The following is a 24558-nucleotide window of genomic DNA, read 5'->3' on the forward strand; positions in this document are numbered from 1 at the left end:
ATGCTTAATGCAAATTCATAATGTGGTCCTACGATGCAAATAGAATCTGAACATCAAGAATGATTAACATATGACTCTGTTATTTTTTTAGTTCTGTACCTTTACTTCTATGCATATTTGTGACATTCCTCGTTAAAAGAAAAGCAGAATTGATTGAAGGCTTGAGAAACCAGCCTTTAAGAACTCCTAAAAAAAGGGTTCGTCTGAACCGAATAGAGAGCAAGATATATATATATATATATATATATATATATATATATATATATATATATATATATATCGAGAATGCCACCAGAATGTTTGGATGCAGCTGTCTAATATCTAACTCCAGATGAGGTTAAGAGGAAATTAGACTGTTTAAGACCCATTGTCGGATGTCTGAAGCAAGCAACACATGAGCAGGAAAGGTGGCAAGTTACCTGATTTTTTTCTAGAAAGGTGAAGAGATGAAATTCTGTCTCAGAAGCTAAACTGTATGTCTTCCCCCCCCCCCCCCCACCTCCAGCCTTATAAATTGACCTTTAGGAGACAAAGTTGGGCTTAAAGCTTTGTCTTTTAAAGACGGAATCCAAGCAAGACCCAAATGATTCACTATTGACACACTGTTAGCTGTCATAATTTTCTCTTTAATCCATAATGTTAATCAGTGAGACATTTTGCTCTTTGTTCCAACGAGCCTAACTTTATTTCCTTCCGGTGTAGGAAAAGGCAATGGCACTGATCTCAGCAGAGCCAGATCATCTTTTTCGGCTCTGCTTCCAAAAACTGTCAGGTAAGAGATAGCATGCAAACTGGAAATTCTGGTGTTTGTTTCAAATCTCAATGTCAAACCAGCATGTTCAGTGTTAGCAGTGTCCCAAGTGACTCTGCCTCCGATGTCCTATGGGACTGCATTGAGAGAAGTAACTCAAGAGTGGCCGGAAGGGGACATATATACCTCTTTCCCCTAAGAGATGGGACCTGGTAGTCTGTTTTCTTAAATGTTGAAGTGCCTTGGACTACCCTAAAGCAATAAGAAGCTTTCCCGGGTCTTAAGAAATATAAACCCTCCAAATTCTCTCTCCAGGTTTGTGTCTCTTCTCCTATTACTTCCCCACCACCACTCCTTGCCCTTTGTCCCACGGAAGGCGCGCACCCAGTCCCGATCCTTGACTTCTGTTCTTATCTCTGCACATACTCTACTCTTGGTTCTGCTCATCCATTCCCCTGCCGCAAACTATTGTTTTTTCTTCCATCCGCTCGCACAGACTTATGAGCACCCCCCACGTGGAAGGTGCAGGACACCTACCTAGACAGCTTCTGCCCCAACGACGGAACTGTGTGTGTCAATCCAGATTTGTCAGATGAGCTTTCCCTCTGCTTCTGCAAGTGACACCAGAATTCTCTCACTGAGGCCTCACGATGTAGAATCCTGGAGTCTCTCCTGGCCGTGCCCCCACATCCAGTCAGCACTTCCTATTGATTTTACCTTGGGAATCTCTCCTCACTCTCTACATTCCTTTCTGTTCCCATTGTCACCGCCCAGTCCGGCACCTCATTTGCTCATGCCTGGATTTCTACAGTGGTCTCCCTACCTGTCCCTTCTCTTCATGCTATACAGTGTCGAGAGACCGGCAATATGCAGGTCTTTCTCTGCTCCTACTTGAAAAGCAGTAAGTGGAGCAGAAGAACAATGCACTATGTGCCTCTAGTCAAAGCCAGTCAGTATCTTTGGCTCAGTATATCTGCAAAATAAAGATCACATCTCCCGGGTTGTGAGGATTAGGTTAGATAATGTATGTGAAGTTGCTTTGTGAGCTATTATCACTGTTATAAGTGCTGTCAGGCCACTTTGTCACATAGGAATTGCCCTGCCCCCATGCTTCCACAATTTTTCTTATTTCCTGGCTCTTGAACCTTTAAGATATTTTCCTATCCTACCTTGAAACCTGAGCTTAGTTCCTTCAGTAACTTGACCTACAGACTCCATTCCAGGTAGACAGGGTGCCTTCTGGCCCTTGGGACTCAACACTCTCATTTCTGTTTCATGTGTTCCATGTCTTTCCTCTCCCTCCCCCACACCACCCAGTCTGCACAGCATTCTCTTTCAGAGCTCCTCGTGTATACAAATACTTGCACACACACTTGCACTACTGGGCAAGGGCCAGTTACAAAGAAATACTCAGGATAGCCCCGAAGTCCTTCATTCCAGAAACATGGCCAATCTTTGGTCACTCCATCCAGTAGTTGGCTATGGACAAGGCCTATGAGACCATCAGCAAGCACCTTTTTAATAAAACATGACCAATCACATACTGTTTTTTGAATGTAAATGCCAACTTTAAAACTGAGCTTCGTAGTGTGTCCGAGCATCTGCAAATCAAATGACACATGTTCAACAGTGACATTTAAATTCTGATGGAAAAGGGAATATTTCACTTTTCAGCAGTGCAGTACCATACCCTCCAAACATGTTGGCCTTTTAAAAATGTAAACAGTATTCCAACTTAATAGAAACAATGATTCACATTTATTTATATGTATAATGGCTGCACTTTGAGACCAAGTGTAAATGATAAATCCAGGAAGCTGCGATAAGCAAACTGAACTTCTCCATTTATCCACCCATTAGCTAGGGTTACGGTTCTGAGTTCCGTGTGAACATTCAGAGATCATTCTTGATGCAGAAACAGCATGACAATCCATGGACTTTGAGGATAAGGCCACAGTGGTTCTCAACACTAACCCTATATTTTACATAATGAAGAATGGGGGACTTGAGGATTTCTTGGTTTCTATAAATTGAGGGCAGGAGTGCCATTCTGCCTTACATAGATCTTGGAGATTAAGCCATTTCTACTAGAGCCATATCTGTTATTTTGTACAAAAGATGTATGGAACCAAAAGAAAAATGGACAGTTGTCATATTTAGGAAGATCCTAAAATTTTTAAAAAAAAAAGTTAACTTTCGTAGTAAAAGTGATACTAAAAACTAATTCCAAAGAGATTAAAATTCCTCCTTTTCCCTCCTTTTTATATATGTTGAACAATTAGAGCCCTTAGACACACAGCACTTAACCTCTATAACCCTCCGCTCACGACACAAAGGAGACTTTAAGAAATGGCTTTTTCTTGCCATTCCTATCAAAATTTAAGGAAATGTGGTTTTTTTCTATATAAATTAGACAATAGTACTCCAACCTAGTTTACATCGTGCTGACCGGAGACCGATGCCACTTTATGTCCAAAGACCTCATCCATTTCTACAAGCAGCAGTTACACTGATAGTTGACTGTCAGTATTAATGACAAGAATACCCACACATGAGAGAGTTTTCATCTCATGGCCCTTGAAAATCACAAAATTAAGCAACACTGCCCAGGCCAGTACTTCTTGTAGTGGAGCTCCTGCTTCGGACCACTGACTGAGCGAGTGTTCAGACTGGCTTCAGGGATCAAAGGGGAGCCATCTGATATGGGAACCACCGAGGTCACTTGCTTCCACACACCTACCATTTCACTACTGAACAGATTTTCCCATAACGGGGAGCAAGCAGGGGATGGAGGAGGGCACAAACTTTAACTTGATCCACACTGTTAGTTGTTGGCAGTTCTGCTTGATGATTTCAATAGGAAAACAAAACCACTGAAGCTAAGAAATTTGTTATGTAAAGAATAACACTTGTACACTTTGTGACTTCTCAGCAGAAGTTACACACTCATGTTCAGAGTCATGACAATGGCAAATATTCTCATTTTTCATAAGCTAAATATAAGATTAAAAATACTATTTAAGGGGTACCTGGGAGTCTCAGTGGGTTAAAGCCTCTGCCTTCAGCTCAGGTCACAATCCCAGGGTCTGGGGATCCAGCCCCACATCTGGCTCTCTGCTCTCTGCTCGGCAGGGAGCCTGCTTCTCCCTCTCTCTCTGCCTGCCTCTCTGCCTACTTGTGATCTCTGTCAAATAAATAAATAAAATCTTTAAAAAACAAAATCAATAGTCTCCCATTTCAAAATAACTTTCTAGTGACTAAACTGGGAAATCTTTTTTTTTATTAACTGAAGATTATTCCAGAGAAACTTCTTCCCTATCTAAAAATTCGTTCCTGAGTCTGGAAGTTCTCTAGAATTCTAGTTCTCTAGTACTTGAAGGAGGACTGAGTTAGTGGGAATAGTAGAAATAGCCGCTGAGGACTATGGGTCTTGCTTGTGGGGGACAAGAGCTCTCTTGCAGACTCTGCAGGGAAAAGGGTATCGGGGGTCAGCAATACAAACACAGCTCTGTCAGAGCCACGCCACTTATTTAGGCTTCGGTCTCCATGAAGGAGTTCCTTGGGACGGTGGGCTGTTGCAAGCTGTGGATACCGCGGTTTGTGGAGATGGTGCGACCTCTCTGTGAACTGGCTAAGGGAGGACTCACTATGGTAGAGTGGACAGCTGAGGCAGAAGGAGCATTTGGGGAATTACAAACAGCCTTACTGACTGCCCCAACATTGGCCATTCCATTTGTTACCAAGCCCTTCCACTTGTATGTGCCAACTGAGGCATGGGAGAGGGACTAAGACTAACCCTGGTTGGCCTTCTGTGCTTGAAACATGTTTCTTCTTTCCTAGGCTTTACCTTCCACGGAACCAACTGGATAATCCACATAAAAAAAAAAAAAACCTGGCATATCTACCGTGGGGACTTTGCAGTCGAGCTGTATTTTGAAGACGTGGGATAGAAGGATCCTGTTCCCCACCATCCCTGCCACACATTTAGGTCTCCTAACCCTCCTTCCTTGCATGTATACTTACAGTACATTTACATACACATTTTTGACACCTTAAGTATATGCATTATAAAAGGTTAGTGGTCCTTTTTCTTTCCTGAAGGAGGTATGCCAGGGTTGAGAGAACTACTGTTCCTGGGGACTGTGTGCCAAAGTTAAGAGTTTAAAAGAACTTTCATATCAAAATAACATTTAAAATGATTCCTCACAATATTGCGTGAGGTTTATTATGTATTTTTGGGTAAATAGTCCCTGCTTTCACATGTGTAATGTCAGATTAAAGAGGTCATTTCTAAGCTATTTAACAAACCTCCGACTGGCACCAGTACGAGGCTTGAGCCCATAGGACCGTTCCTATAAACAGTCCCCGCTGAGCTTGTGATACAAGCTTCAATTACACAGGCAGTCCTTGGAGGACAAGAGAATCTGGGTAAACATAAGCAGACGTTACAGCAGATTCGTTCTCTTTGTAACATCACCGTGAAGTCAAAGGAAATGTCTGCCTAGAGAAATCTAGATGATTTTAAAGTACAGCCCCTGACACAGACTCTGCTCCCAGCCAACTTCATTTAAATGTAGGGAACTCTGTGAAGATCATCTTTTCACTATAAACACTGGTTAGTCCAGTGTCCACAGGGAATCCTATTCTCTTCGTTGCTGGATGTTGTTTTTTTATTCTAAGTACCTTAACGTCATTATGTATATGTTTATATATATATTTATTATATAAATAAAATGTCCTTATTTATGAACATGCCTGGATGCAGGTGCTCTGTTTCCCTCCAAATAGCCCTCAAAGGGTCTCAGCTACCAGTGCAACAGCCCATCTAAAGGCTCTTTAGGAAAAGCTCTGACTACATTACTTGCTATAATTCATGTTACAGAAACACATGTTGCCGCTAAACAGTTTGTACTGTTCTCTTGAACATGTATGCAGCCGTAAGCCAGAGGGGCAGACCAGGTGGCAGACTTATGGACAGGGGGCAGGGGTGGGGGGTAGATACTTAGCTGGCACTAAGGAAGAAATTTCAATTTTCAAGACTTGCTTTCTGAAAGAAGATTACAGTTAGGGTTCCTCTTCCCTCACCCTCCAAGATGCATCCAAATTCCTGGCCATTGAGTTGCTACACTCTTGTGCTTTTGCTCACATGAGGACAATTTACAGGCTTGCCTCCTTACATCCTGACATAAATACTTCCTTGAACTCGAGAATCTTACATCATGGTACATCAGAATGATACTGTTTTTTTTTTTTTTTAATAGTTCGGACTACCCTGGAATAGAATTATCCAAAACATAATAGGAAATTTAGCTACTTTAAAAAAATAGAACAGTTTCCTGCTACATCAACCCCATCCACACAACCAGGCAGAAGAAGAATGCTGCTGGTGGGCCAACTTGCACAGCTGCAGTATACAGAAAGAGCAGCTGCTCACTGCCCCGACCCTCTGGCTTCTGGCGCGTGGGCTAGAGTTAGCACAGGGCCTCTGCAGAGAACAAAAAGCTTCAGGAAACCAGAGGTTTCACTCGAGGGGGACACTGTGCCAACAAGGACAGACACACACGGGACAGATGTTAGCAGAGTCAGCCTGCTTAAGAACACTGGTTTCGGAGAGAGCCCTTGCTGGTCTTGGAGCAGCACGGTATGATGAGGCTTGCCTAAGTGGGGACAAGAAGGGACCCTCTTCCACCAGGTGACCTGGAGTTTGTGGTGGTGGATAGTGCATTCGTATGGCATAGCTAAATAAAATTACTTGGCTTGTTTCATTGCTTTGTAAAGTCACCCCCTATATACAATCCTGAAAATCCACGGACTGCCAGTACCAAATGTAAAAGGCTCCAACCCAATAAGAAACATGGCAGTTAGCGATCCTGAGATAAATGTAAACAAAGGGGTCACCCCAACATCACTCACTGTGGAGGACAAGCCCTCGGTTCTGTCCAGTTCCATCTGAAAGAGGACCCTGCCTGTGAGCACTGTCCTTCAGGCACCAGACAGGGAACAAGGGCTTCTCTTGGCTTTGGCACTCTGCTCCCGGGAAGGGTTTCTGGTCGGTGGAGGCAGTGAGTGAGTGAGTGGGCCAAAGTGCATCAGCAGGCCAAAGAAGGTCCAAAGAAATAATCTGCAATCCTACCCAGGCCAGGACTCAGAGACGGAAGAGCAGGCCCGCTGGCAGTCATGGGCCTTCTCAAAGCACAGCAGCAGGGCCCCCTCCCCTCAGCACCTCCCTCAACCTATGGCCCAGCAGAGGGGGAGTTCTTTGGGAGAGAAGGGGAGCTGGCACAGGTGAGGGTCGTGCTGCTCTCACCACACCTCACAATGTGTCAGGGACACAAGATGATCCCACCTAGGAAGTGAATGGCACTATTTTAACAGTACAACATCTTGGGAAAGTCCAAGAGGCTTACTCCTAATTTAAATCGTGAACATGGAAGCCACACCAGTTTGCGGATAGGTTCTCCTCTACAAAATCTACACAGATAGTTCAGTTGTCAAGCACCACAGAAAAACTGAACTTCAGTCACTTAGCACAGTGCATGTACTAAGTTTCTAAATGAGAGCTTACATCTAGAGTAAGGTATCACTCATAGTCATCTTCATGAAACATGGTTACCTCAGAGTTTTTCTGGTGAGATCTGAGAATTAAACATGGAACCAAATGACGCCTTACTAACATGTAACCATGCAAGCTGCACGGACACATACAGGTTTATGCAAAGTCCCGAGAGAACTATTTTTAGCCTTTCAGATCCTGTGCAAGGCCGGCGGCTCACCCTAAATGTCCCACCAAGTCCAAGAGCAACAACTGAGTTCAATTTCAGTACGATTATGGGCAGAAATTAATAGGATAAAATGGAGGCCCTTTTCAGAAAGTTTAAGATTTAGAGTATAAGGGAAGACCAAAAAAATAGAACTCCTATGAAACCAAAATAATTCCCCATTGGTCTTGTACTCCGTGAAACCCTGAGAGGAACTGTCGTGGTCACGTGCCTAGACTTGGACCTCGTTTCACCAGGACACTTCAGTAGGCTTCGAACTGGCTCATCATCAGCTTCCTGCTGTATTCGTAGGCCAGAAAGAGCGCCCCATTGGCAGGGAACGCTCGGATCATTGTGGGTTTCAGTCCAGAATATAAGGCCGTTATTCCTAGAAGACAAGAAGTGATCAAAGACTGAGACGCCCCTTCTCAGAGAGACCCTGTAAAGCCGCAGAGCCCAGGGCTGGACACCGACAGATCCAGACAACACACTGAATACCGACAAGGGACGGAAGGGCTTCTGTCTAGGTGTCCCTGGACGAACGGGAAGGATGGAGGCTCACGGCAACGAGGCCAGGCATCCAGTGTTCCAGCAAATCTTGGCGACGCTCAGGTACCACACACAAGTCCCAGACTTGCTCCTGGTACATGGACCGGGCAGCGCGAGGCCTCACCTGGGCAGAGAGAAGCAGCCCCAGAACACAGGAGGGCAGCAGCATCACAGAGTCACTCGGGAGGACAAGGACCGCAAGACACCGGGCCAAAAGCACAGTCCTGTGTCCACAGCTGGCACTGCCCAGACTGTTATGAAGATCCAAGTGGATGAGGGAGGCATAAGGGCTCTGCGCAACTATGAGGCTTTATGCAACTCTGGAGTATGAACTGAACCGTTTCCACACCCTGTGGCCGCTCTCTCGCAAAATCAAGCCCGAGAAGTTCACATCCTGAGGTGGAAGATGTAGAGCAGATGCTGAAAGGACAGGTCACTACTCACCAGAGGCACAATCCGGGCGTTACACAAACATCTCCTAGAAAATCTTGATACTCCTACGTTAACTCTCAAAATTCAGAGCCAATCACCTTCAGGAAGTCTGAGCATTACGGACTTGCAGCACGTTCTTTTAAATCCTTTAGTGGTTCTGTTAGAGATCCTTTTCTGATACTGTCTATACTCTATAGAACAAGGGGTGCTGACTTCCAAGCATTTGTCCCCTTAGGCAAAATCTGGAGTTTTAAAGTTCCCTCCGGGCTATTTAGAACAAAGAATCCTGGCCCAGAAGCGAGGAACAAGGACAGCAAACATTCTGGAGAATGGAAGCAAGCTAAGGCAGGGGCGCTAGAAGAAGGACATGGGGCAGGGGAAGAGAGCAACCACACACACGAGATCGACCTCCACGAGGGTTACAGCGAAATGACCGGTCTAGACATACCCACTCCATTTCTGCAATGAGCAGACTCACCTTCATTTTTCACAATGCTTATAAAGGTTCTGATAAATCCTGCCTGTTTCCCAGACATGGAAAGTACATGAATTCTGGATTTGACGCAATCCACTGGGTATATAGCAAGCCAGAGGCAGATCCCACGAACTCCACCGCTTAACATCAAAGGGACAGGGCCTGGAGGAGGAAAGCAGCCAACAGCATTTTTGTCTCAAGGACAGCATTTCCAGAGGTCAAGATGGTAGTGGGTGCAGGTAGATGCAAATAAAAATGCTGATACTTCCGGCACCTGATGCTCAGTCAGTAAGGCATCTGCCTTCAGCTCAGGTCCTGATCTCAGGGATCGAGCCCCCTTTGGGCGCTCTGCTCAGAGGACACAAGGTCCCATGTGGCACTCTGGGTCTGCCCCTCATCACAGGACCATATCAGTGCTGGTCACTGTCGCGGTGTGGCCCTCCTGGCCTGCCCTCCGAAGGACTGGCCCACACAGAACCAGCAGGCCCTCAGCAACATGGCAACCCGCCCCCCACCCCATGGGAATGAGAACAGTGGCCACTGAAACACAGGTCATGTTTTTTCCAACCCTCTCAGTCTGCAGTATTTCATTATGTTAATGCCCCACAGCCCTGATTCTTCCTTTACCATGAAAGCCAAAGTTGTCTTATTAAACACGACAGTTAAGCCTGGGAGCGTGCCTAACCCCAGAATAAGCCAAAAACACTTAAGTGATGTGTTTGAGAATTAACAAGTAATCATTCATGCAAGCCAAACATTGACATGATTGCGTCAAGCAGATACACAGGACAAGCTAGAAAGAATGACACTTTTCAGTCCTCTGGAAACACACTCAAGATTTGTTACCAAGTTTTATGCTTATTGCAAAATGCTTTACAGGTGATTTCCCGCAGGAAAGTAATTTCTATATTCTCCCCTAAAATGTTACTCCAGTAAAGAAGTCTGGGATGCACAGCTTCACCCTCATGGCAAGGACATGAGTGCACCCAGAGGAAGGTGTGAAGGTCCTTTCCAAACCTCCAGAAACCTCCGTGCCTAGCAGACCCCCACAGCCTCTGCAATAAGCAGGCCAGTGTGGGGCCCGGCCCGGCCCAGCCCAGCCAAATGCTTACCTAGCTCATCCTTTGATCTTCCTGATGCAAAAAACGACCTGCTCAGCTCGGAGCCGCCAAAGAAGAGGAAATAGCTGGGCACCTCTCAGAGTAAGGTGCTGGAGAGGCCGTGGTAGAAGCCCAAGGGGCAGTCCTTCCTGAGGACGCTCTTCCCCACGGACCAGACTGTGCTGCAGGGAGACAGGGAGCTGTGCTTAGGGAGGGGAAATGGGGGGCTGGGGATGAGGCTGGCACTTCCACCCCTGTGGCAGGCTTGGCTAAACCCTGGACAGGCAGGGAATGGCTGATTCTAGAAACTCAGGTGCCCAAATTCTGAAAATGAGGCTTCTGCAAGTAGGAAATCTCAGAGAAGCACAGATCCTATTACTTTAGGACAACTGTTCTCACCTGAACTATCCAACAGCTAGGAAATATCATTAAAGTGTGTATTGATAGAGACCTGTGTTCGGTCACAAGAGCTCTGCTGGCACCCGGGACTGGGCAGGAAGAGTGAGCTGCTCACAGGACGACTGGCTCCCTGACTCTCACCTGTTAAGCCAGCAGCCTGCATCACCTAACCACCGGGACGCCACACCCCCGCGAGGCGACCCCCTTCCTGGCTACGGAGATCCCCTCCCAAGCTTTCCCCAAACCGTGAGCAAAAGCCTTACAGACCGAGCACATGCGACTGTCCGGGGTTCCATTAAACGGTCACACAAAGGGACATCAGACAGGAAGAGAAAATCAAGGGCTGCCTCCAATCTCAGCCCCAACCTTCTGGTCCCCGGTGACCTGGCATCGGGGCCATGGGCAGACGGAGGGCGGGCCCAAGCCTGTCTGCTTCCAGAAGAGTTGGTGGGGAGCGAGGCTTTCTTCAGGAGGGAGACCCTGCTTGTGTTCCAGACTTGCTTCTCATTTCAGAGAATCGGGTATGAGGCCATTACCCAGCGACATGCAACTCTGCTGGTGCTCAGCTTCTAGCGAATGGAAACTGTCCAACATGGTTCACACCTACTCAGCGGACTGTCAAGACCAAAGCTTCAGGTGGCTTCTGCAGTCTTTCAGCCAGCCTGCAGATCCAGGCTTCATTTCCCTCGGGCACGCTTCATCAATTTGCTGACCAGCAGCCAGAACAGCCAGGTTTGCGGGAACAAAGATGGCATCGATCGGTGTGGAAGCCCTTCAGCCTAAGAGTCGGCAGCCTGAGTATGAGCACGCTGTTCTAGTGCAACAGCAAGGTCAAAGCACACCTGCAGTGGACTGAGTCCTCTCCCCTACTTGGGCGCCCAGTGAGGCGTGCGGGGCCCCAGGCTGCACCTGCAGGAGAGGCGTTAGACCCAGAACTGAAACCACAGCACAGTGGGCACAGGATGGGATTTGGTAAGAATCGGCTGCTTATCTCCCATTCAACAAACATGTACCTGAACCCTCCTGCTGTGTTAGGACCCCATGTGGACAAAGGTCAAAAGAGAACTGAACTCGGGGAGGCATTCAAGCCAAGGACATGCAAATATTTACGGTATCATTGCTGAAATTCATCGTAGGCTCTTCCAAGCAGGGCTTTCCTTTCATTGCCTCTACTGACCAGGTCTTGCTCTAGACCTGAATCCTAACACAGTCCAGTTCCCCGACTCTGGTCTTACGGCAAGAGTACTGGACGGGGACTCGGTCCTGTGCTCAGTTATGAGCTCAAGTAATAGGGTCCTAAGCCAGTATCTGCAAATGGGAGTCCCCACCTTTAAACAGAACAGTAGGGGCTCTGTTGCTCTCACAGATCATGAGGAGGGATGAACAAAACAGGACAGGTGTGGGTGTTCCAGCTCCATCAACTCTAAGGTGGCCATTCCCTGCCAGGTAATAAGCAAACACTGTTCGTTCTGTGCGATGAAGACGCAGCTCCCTCCTGCCTCACCAGGACTGGAGAGGAGGGTACGGGGTGAGACCACATGAAACAGAATGGCTTCTTGGCTGTAGGACTTCCTCCAGGACCTCATGTGGCTGCTTCCTACCTCCATCTTCTCCATAAGGCATCCACCTCTGGGAATGTCGCAGGGGACCTAAACTTCCCATCTTGTCCCAGAGAAGGATTCCCCCTCTAGCAGGAAGAGTGACAGTCGCTACAGTGTTCTTTCTGTCAGTCTCTAGCATGAGATCCCACACTCTCCTGGTTTCTCTTCTGCTTATTTCTTTACTTCAGCCTCCTCTTCATGACCCCTTCTGTGCGGAAGGTCCTGGAATCCATGTGCAGCCCTTTTCAGATGCTATCTCCCTGGGTGATGCCACCCAGTCCCAAGCTATTAAAAAACACGTTCCATCCATGAAGACAAAACTCCTGTGAACAAAAGGGCACATCTTTGAGATCACTAGGCGTCTCCAGAGAACACTTCTGTACAGAAGGGGCCTACAGTCGGGTGGGACCGGAGTTGCAAATGGGTTTCCAGTTCCTACGGAAACAACCCATACGGCTATCTGCCCAACCATGAACCTGATACAAGTTTCAATGACTTAAAATAAATCAATGTTCAAAAAAGGGAGGGCTACACATGCCAGTGGTTCCTGAATCCTCTATGGTCTCTGTGTAAATAAATATGCAAGGGAGGACGCAGCACAAGCCGAAGTCCGATATTTGGGCCGACTTGGCCAAAGAGTCAGTCCATCCGCATCTTCACAGACGATTCCAGCTCCTCCTAAAATTCCAAGTTGCTCTCCAGCCTGTCTGGCTCAGGCAGCTTCTTCCAGTCCTCTGCACTCTGATGAAGGGGAACCCAAAGCTCGGCTCACAAGTTGCACCTGTGGCTCCCGTCTAGCCGTGGTGCCCACAAGAGAAGCAGTACTACCAGGGCATCTGAAAAGCAACTTCCTGAAGAACAGCAGCACGTAAGGGCACCTCCTTATTTACGGTGCATTACTGACCAGCCTTCTACAAGTTTTACATGACAACTTCACAATCAGAAACAATGTGGTTATTTTAAAAAAGGAAACACTCTTCCCATAAGGTATCATACAAATTTTGACTGGGCAACAACGTTTTCTTTATAAACAAAGGAAGAAAGTGTTAGTACCCACAACTCACCTCAGCCTGGCCTGCTTCTCCAATCCAACCACCTTCCACACCACCTGTTGGCAGAAGCCGTAGCACATGAAGAGGACCGTGTTCTCGGCGATGTTGGCGATCAGCGCTGGGCTGGTCCCCTTGTAGAAGCCGCGGAAGCCCACCTGGGAGTAGGTCTTCAGGCAGCAGTCGGTGAGGCCCCGGTACAGGTCAGGGAACGTCTGTATCTTCACTTTCAAGGTGTCAAAGAGGTGCCCCGTCAGGCACCTGGATAGCTCAGGTCCTGATCCCACGGTTGAGTCGAGCCCCTCATTGGGCTCCTGCTCAGTGGGGAGACAGCTTCTCCCTCTCCTTCTGTCTGCTGATCCCCCTGCTTATGCTCAGTAAATAGATAAAATCTAAAGGAAAAATAAAGTAAAAGAAAAAATTTGAAGAAACTAATTACTAGTAATGACATTGAATCAGTAATCAAAACACAAAACAAAAACCTCCCAACAAACGAAATTGGACTAGATGGATTCACAAGTGAATTCTATCAAACACAAAGGAGAGTTAATCCCTATCTTTCAAACACCATTCCAAAAAAAAATAGTAAACTTCCAAATTCATTCTAGGAGGCCAGCACTACCCTGACCTCAAAAGTGAAGATAGTAGAAAAAAAATTACAAGCTAACTTGTCTGATGAACACAGCTGCAAAAATTCCCCTCAATAAAATAACAGCGAATGGCATTCAACAATACAGGAAAAAAAAATCCTTCAGCAAGATCAAGCAGGCTTTATTCCAAGGATGCAAGGGTGGTTTCAATATTCTGAAATTGATCAGTGGATTGCACCAATTAGCAAGAGGACAAAAGCCATATGATCATTTCAAATACAGAGAAGCATCTGACAAAGTACACCATGAAATGGATGGATTTCAGCAGAGTAGGTTTAGAGGGTACACAACTCAGCATAATAAACCCACAGCTAACATCATACTCAATGGTGAAAAGCTGACAGTTCTCCCTCTATGATTAGAGACAAGACAGAGATGTCCATATTCACCACTTAATTTAACATGGTACTAGAAGTCCTAGCCACAGCAATTACACGAGAAATACAAGGCATTCATGCTGCTGCCCCTCAGAACAATTTGTTACTTAAACTGTAACCCCTGGAGGATTTTACTAGTTACCAAGCACATTTAGATATGGCCTTAAGAAATACATATACTGACAACAGGTCTTTGGGGAGAAGGATGATATACGACCATGAAGCTGGGCAGCTGGGATGCCCGGCTTGCTCAGGGCGGAAGGCCGCCCCTTCACCAAAGCCGGGCAGCTGGAAACGCCCGGGTCCGCCCAGGGCTGAATGCCACCTGCTTCAGGGAAGCCTAGTATCCGGGAACGCCCAGTCAGCTCAGGGTGGCACGAAAACGCCTGCTTCCCTTATCCGTTGTCGCTCCTTTCTCTTCCCAGAAGCGCCCCTTGTTAGTTAGAGGAGTCCTATGAATGTGCTTGGTTAACTATAAACTTTATCCTCCTTCTTGCTTGTCTGCAAGACAAGATTAACGTTTGACCTTCATCAATCCTGTTGGCTATTGTTTTCTATCCAATAAAAGTGAGACTGTGGAGTTGCTCGGGGCAGCAGTCCTTTTCGACTGTTGTCCCCTGCTCCCAGTCTTTTGCAGTGACTTGTTTGTGCCTAATTCTTCTCTCATCCTGGCCAACTGGAAGCAGCACATTCAAATTGGTGAGGAAGAAGTTATGCTGTCACTATCTGCACAGGACATGATAGTACATACAGAAAACTTTAGGGGCACCGGGTGGCTCAGCTGGTTAAGCATCCAACTCTTGATATCAGCTCGGATCTTACACTCATGGTCATGAATTCAAGCACCTCGTTGTGTACCACAGTGAACATGAAGTCTACTTTAAATAAAACTTCACAAAAAAGAACTTCATAAAAAGAAGACTTCACAAACAACAACAACAACAACAAAAACTATTAGAGCTGATAAATGAAGAGGGTGCCTGGGTGCCTGAGACATTAAGCATCTGCCTTCGGCTCAGGTCATGACCCCAGGGTCCTGGGATCCAGCCCCATATCAGGCTCTCTGCTCGGAGGGGAAGACTGCTTCTTCCCCTCCCATTCCCCTGCTGTGTTCCCTCTCTTGCCGCATGTCTCTCTCTGTCAAATAAATAAATACTGATAAATGAAGTAATTTGTAGAAAACAAAATATACAGAAATCTGCTGCATTCTTTTACACTAATAACAAAGTAGCAGAAAAAGAAATTAAGAAGACAATCCCACTTATAATTGCAACAAAAAGAATAAAAGACTTAGGAATAAACTTACCGAGGAGGTAAAAGACCTGTTCTCTGCAAGTTATACAGCAATGAGAAAGAGATTGAAGACAGCACAAATGGAACATTGTACCATGATTATGAATTAGAAGAACAAACATTGTTAAAATGTCCATGTTACCCAAAGCAAATCAATGGATTCAGTGCAATCCCTACCAAAATACCAGCAGCATTTTTCAAAGAATAGACAAATAATCCTAAAATTTGTATGGAAGCACAAATGTTGTTGAGTAGCCAAAGCAATCTCGAGAAAGAACAACAAAGATAGAGGTATTGCAATCCCAGATTTCTAGATATACTACAAAGCCTTTGGCGCACAGGCACGCGTGTGTGTGTGTATGTGTCCTCAGGCTGGATCCCTTTTTGAGGCACTGAGACACAGTTGTGCTGAAGACAAATACTGCTCTGCAAATAACTTCCTTGAAGATGAAGACTCTCACTGGATGATATGTATATATAGATGTATATAATATTTTTTAGTTTGGGAGAGTTGAGCGGGCCGGAAAAAACAAAAATTACTCTTCAGAAAAATAAAATACTTCTGTTTTGAATACTTATCAATAATGTCTCATGTACAGTCAGAAATTGCTAGACTTGGCATGCCTGGTTGGCTGTCAGAAGAGCATGCAAGTCTGGATCCCAGGGTTGTGAGTTCGAGCCCTACATTGGGAAAAAAGATTGCTTAAAAGTAAAATCTTGAGAGGAAGGAAGGAATTACTAGACTTTCACAAAGAAATAGGAAAATATCACCATAGGGAAAGAATTCGGTTGACAGAAAGTGACCAAAAGATGGCTCAGGTATTAGACTGAAAATGCAGAGACAAGTCAGTAGTTATCATGAGGAAGTTTAAAGGCTTGATAGAAAACCTGGACTTAGTGGTTGAAAAGATAAGACAATTTCTTAAAAATGACCTGAAGGAGGGGAGACTAGGTGACTCAGTTAAGCATCTGCCTTCAGCTCAGGACATGACCTCAGGGTCCTGGGATCCAAGCCCACATCGGACTCCCTGCTCAGCAGAGAGCCTGCTTCTCCCTCTCTCTCTCCACCCCTCTTGCCTCTCCCCCCACTGTTTGCACTCACACTTGTGCTCATTCACTTTTTCAAGTAAATAACTTAAAATCCTTTTTAAAATATGACCTGAAGGAAATTTTAGAATGAAAAATCCAAAGAATTCTCGTACCAAAAAGGAGTAGTAACAAATAAAATATATAGTCACATAAAAAACAGGATTAAGAAAACAGAAGCAGCACACTCTAAAATAGTTGAGGATATTGAAAATTTGATTTTTAGAAGAAAAGAAGTAACTAGCAAATTAGATGAAGCTAAAGCATACAAGTCAAACCAAGGCAAGGAATTGCCCCATGATGAATCACAAAAACACAAACTCATGGCAAGTGGGGAAGAAGCCATAAGCAATACAGTTGATGGACGCAGAGACAGAGCATCCTACAGAAGAAACAGGAGAGAAGAGAGACATTGCAGAGGATGAACTGGTCAAAGCAAAGATGGGAAAAATATCCCTCTCAGTTTAAAGAATAAAGCAAATATTCTACAAACCTCCAGAGAAGATGAAGGAGCAAGACTTGCATTGGCAGCAGACTTTTCATCAGCAACACTGAATATTAGTAAGCAATGGAGTTAATGTCTTCAACATTCTAAGGGAAAGTGATTTTGAATTTAAATTCTATATCCAGTTAAATGAGCATTTAGGCCTTAAGGGTGGTGAAGGACCTTTTCAGATATGTAAAGCCGCATCAAATTTACCAGCCAGAAATCATTTATGAAAGAATTACTGAAAGATACACTCCCACAAAATGAAAAAAGGAAGGAGGAAGATACAAATTCAAGAAAAAGTAGATAAAACTAGTAAACTCAAACATGGAACTGGGGAGGAAACTGGTGATGGCTTGAGCTATTTGTTAAAGAGTTAAAGGTTGCTGGGCAGAGGAGCTGAAGAACTCAGAGACTCAGGAGGAAGGATCTTCAGAGTGGAAGGAAAAACAAACCCTCGAGAGGAAGACGGCTCAGAGTTAGAAGAGGAGGGAGGAAGGAGGCTTGAAGGCACAGAAGAAGGGAGAAGAGGTGGCTTTGGAATAATGTGAGGAAAGGATTCCATCTTCCAATGCCATACTGTGGTAAATATGAAGCATGGAGTTGAGGAAATGACCAAAGATGCCTGGAAGGTTATTGTAACTAAAGAAGTAGAAGATTCTGAGCCAGAGGAGGAAGAAAGTTCAGGGTCGGAAATGGAAGTAGGTGTATCGGGGGACGAAGGAGAGGACCCTGAAGTAGAACATGTAAAGACTTGCCTTCCAGACTGAGAAAAGAGAGGCCTCCAATGGACTTAAAGAAATTGCAAAAATTATGTGGCTTGGGACTCAGATGAAAATTAGTGAAACCTTGGATGGAACAAAAACTCCAGAATAAAGAGGAAACAGATATGCTCATAAATCAAGGAATTGGGACAGTCTGTCTAACCTTGTGTTTGGCCTCTCCCTCAAAGTCACTAGAGATAAGTTCTGGTAAGCAGAATAGGCATTTATGTACAAATTTGAGTACTCCCATCAGGAATCACCTGACTCCCATCAGGAATCACCATAGTTTGAAGGAAAACAGACACAAAATTCTGCAAACAAAGGTGCCAACACCTAAAGAAACAGATAATATGAGAGAAGAAAATTTTAGAAGAAGTGGATTAATAACTTCAAAGAGATAAAAGAGGAGATTAGAAATATTAAATATTATCATCCAGATGTCTTCAAAATAAAGAACTCCATAGATGCTCTGAATAGCAGAAGAGACATACTTGAAGAGACAAGGAATGATCTAGAAGATCAACATGAAGAATGTTCTAAGGTTACAATGCAAAGGGCCAAAGAGATAATAAAGAAAGATCCAGAGATAGAGGAGAGATCCAGAAGCTCCAGCATCCATTTGACAGGAATTCTAGAAAAAGATAATAAAGGGAATGAAGCAGAGGAAATAATTAAGAATGGAATAAAACTTCCCAGAGCTAAAGAAAGATTCAAGTCTTTTTTTCTAAAGTTTTATTTATTTATGAGAGAGAGAGAGTGCATGAGAGGGGGGAGGGTCAGAGGGAGAAACAGACCCCCTCTGAGCAGGGAGCTGGATGTGGAACTGGATCCCAGGACTCCAGGATCATGACTTGAGAGCCAAAGGCAGTTGCTTAACCAACTGAGCCACCCAGGTGCCAAGAAAAATTCAAGTCTTGAGACTGTCAGTGCTTATCAAATACTCAGTAAGATTGATGAACATAGACTCCTAGATATCTGGGAATTCCAGGGATAAAAAAAGTCAAAGTCTTCCAGAAAGAGGAGCGTGACCTACAAAAGAACAAGAATCAGACTGACAGCAGACTTACTGGACACTCTGGATGCTTGAAGTAAATGGGGCAGTAACATAAAATTACTGCAGGGGAAAACATTTAAACATCGAATACTACATCCAGCCAAAGTGGCATTTTATTCTGAAGGAAAACAAAGACATTTTTTGATATGAAAGAATTCAGTTTGTTTCTTGCATACCCTCTTTGAAAGAATCACTGGAGGATATACTTTAGCAATCTAGGGTGACTATAAACACATACACACAATGTAGATTATCTTTCTCCCACATCAAAAAAAGAAAACAGGAAAATAAAATGCCACATTTCTACTCAGGAAGATGAACACCTAACAGTGCTCTTGGGGAATATAGGAAAAGAAGGTTACGGATACTACCTAGATGTTGGTAAAGTTACAGAGTGTGTTAAAATGAATTTAATCATTGTAGCTTATGTACAAGTCTAGTTTCTAAACTACTGGGGATCACCTCTTGGCCTTTTGCTAAAGATCGAGTGTAAACTACTAGGGAGATGGAGGGAATCCGTCAATACGATCATAGACAGGAAGAGATGGGGTGAAAGTAACAGAAAAACACAGGTAAAAATATGGCAAGAAATGTTAAAAGGAGAAAGGCAAAAGTTGAGCTCTTATCAAGAGAAAGGTAACTTTATCATTTATATTGATGTGAATCTTAAATCTTTATATTAAACCTTTTCCTTCTCCCCCCCCCCAAAAAAAAAACCACTACGAAGCAGTAGTAATCAAAATAGTACAGTACTGCCACAGAAAGAGACACATAAATCAAAAGAACAGGATTGAGGCCCAGAAATAAACTCACACTGGGCACTGGGTATCTCAGTTTGTTGGGTGATTGCAGATTATGTCCCCGGGATCCTGGGATCGAGTCCCATATCAGGCTTCCTATGTTCTGTGAGGAGCCTGCCTCTACTCTCCCTCTGCCTGCCACTCCCCACTGCTTGTGTTCTCTCTCTCTCTATCAAATAAATAAAATCTTTTTAAAAAATTTTTCAGGGATGCCTGGGTGGCTCAGTGGGTTAAGCCTCTGCCTTTGGCTCAGGACATGATCCCAGGGTCCCAGGATCAAGCCCTGCATCGGGCTCTCAGCTCAGCAGGGAGCCTGTTTCCCTCTCTCTCTACCTGCTTTTCTGCCTACTTGTGATCTCTGTCAAATAAATAAATAAAATCTTTAAAAACAAATAACTAAAAAGTTTCAGAAATAAACCCACACTTATAGGGTCAATTATTCCACAAGAGAAGCAGCAGCCATATGCAATGATGGAAAAGAAAGTCTCCTCTATAAATGGTATTTGGAAAACAGCACAGCTACATTCAAAAGAATGAAACTTTTTTCCACCATCCACAAAAATAAACTCAAAATGGATTGAAGATCTAAATGCGAGATCTGAAACCATAAAACTGCATAAAACTGATCATAACACAAACATTAAACCATAAAACTGAAGAAAACATAGGCAGTAAGACTTCTGACACGGGCCTAGCAACGGTTTTCTAGATAGGTCTCCTGAAGTGAGGGGGAAAAAAAACAAACTATTGGGACTACACTAAAATAAAACTCTTCTGCAGAGTGAATGAAACCATCAACAAAACAAAAAGACAACCTACTGAACGGGAGGGGATATTTCCAAATGATGCATCAGGAGACGATATTTGCAGATGATGCCTCTGACCAGGGGTTAATATTCAATATATATAAGGAACTTCTGTAAGTCAACACCACAAAACAACAATAACAACAAATACCTCAACACTGTGATTTAAAAATGGGCAGAAAACCTGAATAGACATTTTTCCAAAGAAGACATCCAGATGGCCAAAAGAATCATGAATTTTGGCATGAGAGAATAAACATCAATGGTCTAGGTCACACTGAGAAGCTAGGCTAGTTAAGGCATACAGCAACAAAGTCAAAACGGGGAGCGAGTTATAGTTGTCAAAATACTACTGTATTTAAAAAATTTTTTAAAAAAGAAAGAAGAAAAAAAACCTACCATATTTTAAAGGGAGACCAAGATTCCTCATGAAGGAATTTAACTTTTGAGCTCCACACTGTCTCATTTCAACATTATACAGTGACCTATCTTCTTCAAATCCTCCTCCATCCTAGCTGCTTGGAATTTCTGGAATTTCTCCTACACTAGCAGACAGGCAGTGCCAGCTTCCCAGCATTTTATAGCAGATGAACTGGACCAAAAACCTGCTGGGCAGGGGAGGTCTATTTCAAAGAAAAGGAGGGACACGGAAAAGAACATGTGTGTACTACACCGAGATCACCTCAATCCACGATGGCCCAATGTCCCAATCCAGACAGCTGGCAGCAGAGGCTTGAGATTAATTAACCTCCACCCCCAGGAGGGCCGTTGCCCATTATGGAGTTTTACGAGACCAGTGCTCTAACCCCTGAGCTACAGAGCCACCATTATGGAGTTTTAAAACAAAGACAACAACAGCACCAGTCAAGGAACCAAGGAACCAACGTCCTAGCCCTGTCTCTGGACACCATCTAGCTGCACAATCATGGGCAAATGCACTCGGCCTCTCAGGGTGTCCTTTACACTATACAGTGAGCATCAGAGCCAAAGGTCTCTGCAGGCCCTCCTAGCTCCACACTGGGGGACTGCCACCCATCCAAAGGGGGCTATGGCTTCCCGTTTGCATGCCAAGCGCCTCCCAGTAGAAGTTCTCAGGTCACGAACACAAGCCTCCCCTGCCAGCCAACAAGTCCCTCACCTCTCACCCCTCACCTGCCAGGTCCACCTGGCACAGACCCCTGCCAAGGAGCCTGTTGTCCCCCAAAGTCAGATGCTGCAGGGCCATGCTACATCAGTGACGGGTGACCCCCTGAGACCAGGGCAGGAAGAAATCCCAACTACCTATCAGGAGAATTAAAGGCCATATGTAGATGGGCCCAAAACATGGTAATATTTAAAAAAAACATGCCCCAATGCCTTACACACCAGACTCCCAACAATACAACTGCTATCTGTATCTTTAAAATTTACTATAAAGCACATAATGCGCACGCAAATACCTGTCCACACAGAAATGCCTTTCCAGGAAAAAGAATATTCGATCACATCAGATTCTACGTCTTTGGCAGACTGACTGACATTTAATTCCAAAAGCTGAGGATCTCTCCTGTGGTTAAATACCACCCTAAGGTGGAGACAAAAACTGAGCCCAGAGCATTTGCAGGACCGTTAAGAGGGTGCCAGAGGCAGGCAAATGGGTCCACTGTTCCCACGGTCAGGGTCATCCCAATGTGGCCTGGGGGTTGGCATGGGGGTGGGAGTGGTGAATGGGGCCATTGGTTGGACCATGGGTTATCAGCTGCAGCTGGTATGGACTGACCCAAGGCCTTCAGCAGACAAGAAGCCAGTGGACACCTAGGCCACGCTTAGTTTCCCCTCCTCCTGGGCCAGGACACTCCTGTGGTCTCTAAACTGGGAGCTGGTGCCTGTACTTCTTATCAGTCTGTAATGCACTGTCTATAGCCTTTCTCAATTAGCCTACCTCCATCTACCTTTGGTTCAGGAGAAAATACTTTGTTCTCTAAACTGTAACTTCTTTTTCACAGTTAAGGGAATGATGGGATGTCCAGGGTGGCCCTTGGCTGCACCTGATCTGTTGACCCGGAAGGACCCACTGGATAAGAGGAGAAAAGGCAACTCACCCCTCTGGCCTCTCCACTCCCAGGAGCTGAGGCCCTTATAAGAGTCAGTGTAAGAACCTGGCGATTCACAGACCTGTACCCCTGGGGCTGATAATGCATTATATGTTAATAAAAAATTTTTTTTCTTCTTAAAAAAGGGAATCAGTGTAAGGGGCAAGGGTAAACCAGGGTTTTCATCTGAGAAATAGGAGCATCCCAGCACTCCTCTGGCCCTAAAATAACACAGGAACCTAGAGAACCAAGTCACCACGCACAGGCTTCCAATTACTGCTCTCAGGCTGAGTAAAGGTGACATATCTAAAGACTGGCCTGTGTGTTGCAAGCGCTGCCCAGGAGTATTTACCTGTGCCTTTTGAGGCCTCAGTCTGCCCTGGGGCTCAGCCCCTGCCCAGCCCACCCTTCCCTGGCAAATCCTAGGGCCTGTCTTTTCTTTTTAGGGCTTTAGAAACCATCAAAAATCAGCCTCAGTTACCAAAGACATTTCTAAAGAGTGTCCTCCTTTCTTGCCTTGGCAGCAATAAGGACAGTGAGTAGGACTTCCCTGGACAGACGGCATAGTAGGATTCTGGACTACAAGGGCTCTGAAGACTGCCAGGCTTAGAGTGAAATCCCACGTCACCTGCACATGCCAGCTGTGTGACAATGGACAAAGGACTTCAACTCTGAGCTGTGAGGTTTTCCAGCTGTGAACAGAGGACATTCCCACCCTGCACCCACACTCAGAGTTTTATTGTAAGGGAAGTGCTCTACCTTCTGCCGTTCTTAGAAGACGATATTACTCTTCGATTACATGGATTCCCTCCATCACATGGATTCCCTCCAAGGAGAAAGCATGTTCCTTCTAGGAGTGACGAAAGCAATATTTTCACCACGCCTTCATTGGATCCCACTTGTAGCAGGTACTCCAAGACTAGAGGATGGGTTTCCCCTGGAATTACCTGCAGCCCCCGCTGTGAGGTCAATGGCAGCTTGGATGGCAGGACTGGACTTCATGTTGGCCCACTCCTCTGCTGGTCTCTGTGGAAGGCAACTCTCCGGAGCTTATGACGGGTGTCTCATATCCCTGAAAGGAGACCAGAGCTCACCATCAGTGAAGCCTCTGCAGCCTTTCTCTAGAACTGCTGCCTGGTTACTGGGACCTCAACCTCTGGGAGCTGGGAGATCAGTTCTCCCTTTTGCAAAAAAAAAAAGAAAGAAAGAAAGAAAAAAAGAAAAGAAAAGAAATGAAGGAAGGAAGGAAGGAAGGAAGGAAGAAAGAAAAAGGCAGTCAAGGTATCAGTGCAATTGGCCTGCCTTCTACTCGCCCACCATCTCCCCATGAAATTTTCATGCATGTTTCAGCATGTTTGGGCTAGAGCTTAAAAAGTTTGGCAAAACTAGAGTCTACTCCTCTTGTTAGACAAAAATCAACTAACAGAGAAATTGGCTTTAAAAATATAAAAATACAGATTTTTATTAAAAAGGAAAGGTGGCTCATTAACACTAATATCAAGATAATCAATTCAGCAACCTATTCTGTGTGGTTTTCAAACTAAATAAGTGACTTATCCGTCAATACCAAAGAACAATTTTTATTCATCACACTAAAGACCTTTGTGTTCCCACCAGGCCACCTCTTGGAGGGTGGTGGGCCAGCTGGGTTATTAATGAATGCCAACGCGGACCTAAACAACAGCGGAAAATCATTTTATCCACTAAGAAGTCTTTTTTAACCACTTGACGCCTGTTGTGAATGATCAGACACCAAGAATCTTCCTTCTTTGGAAAAAAAAAAATTTAAAACCAGCAACCACAAAAGCATAGTACTGGACTTGAAAAAGCAACTAAGTGAAACAGACAAGACATGCATTTTATGTTATTGATAGGACAGGAGAGGCAGTATCAGTAACTACAGTTGACGAGGTTCTGGCCATCCTGTACCTAGAGAAGGCTATGAGGGTCCTAATCCAATCTCTTCCTTTTCCAGATGGAAAACTGAGGCCACAAAGCAAGAGCTTTTCCAAGGTCATACAAGTAGTCAGAGGACTCAAGTCTTGCCTTTTGGGT

At 44.9% G+C, this 24558-nt stretch overlaps 2 protein-coding genes across 2 annotated transcripts in view; both read right to left on the reverse strand.

The window, feature by feature from the left end:
- Positions 1-2486: 2486 nt before the first annotated feature.
- LOC123389915 (mitochondrial ornithine transporter 1-like) overlaps positions 2487-24558 on the reverse strand; it is a 280730-nt gene continuing 258658 nt past the window's right edge. Inside the window, exon 4 of the mRNA XM_045072814.1 lies at positions 2487-2918. The gene's annotated coding sequence lies outside the window, so the exon portion shown is untranslated. The remainder of the gene's footprint in view (positions 2919-24558) is intronic.
- Positions 5991-23505, reverse strand: LOC123389919 (mitochondrial ornithine transporter 1-like). The gene is given in 7 exon segments (XM_045072818.1): positions 5991-7897; positions 8969-9127; positions 10078-10247; positions 10732-10974; positions 13130-13480; positions 16842-16902; positions 23451-23505. Coding segments are annotated over 7 exon segments (1164 nt in total). The 3' UTR covers positions 5991-7772.

Source organism: Mustela putorius, unplaced genomic scaffold (assembly GCF_011764305.1).
Source record: "Mustela putorius furo isolate JIRA1106 unplaced genomic scaffold, ASM1176430v1.1 tig00004191_pilon_pilon_pilon, whole genome shotgun sequence".
NCBI lineage: Eukaryota > Metazoa > Chordata > Mammalia > Carnivora > Mustelidae > Mustela > Mustela putorius.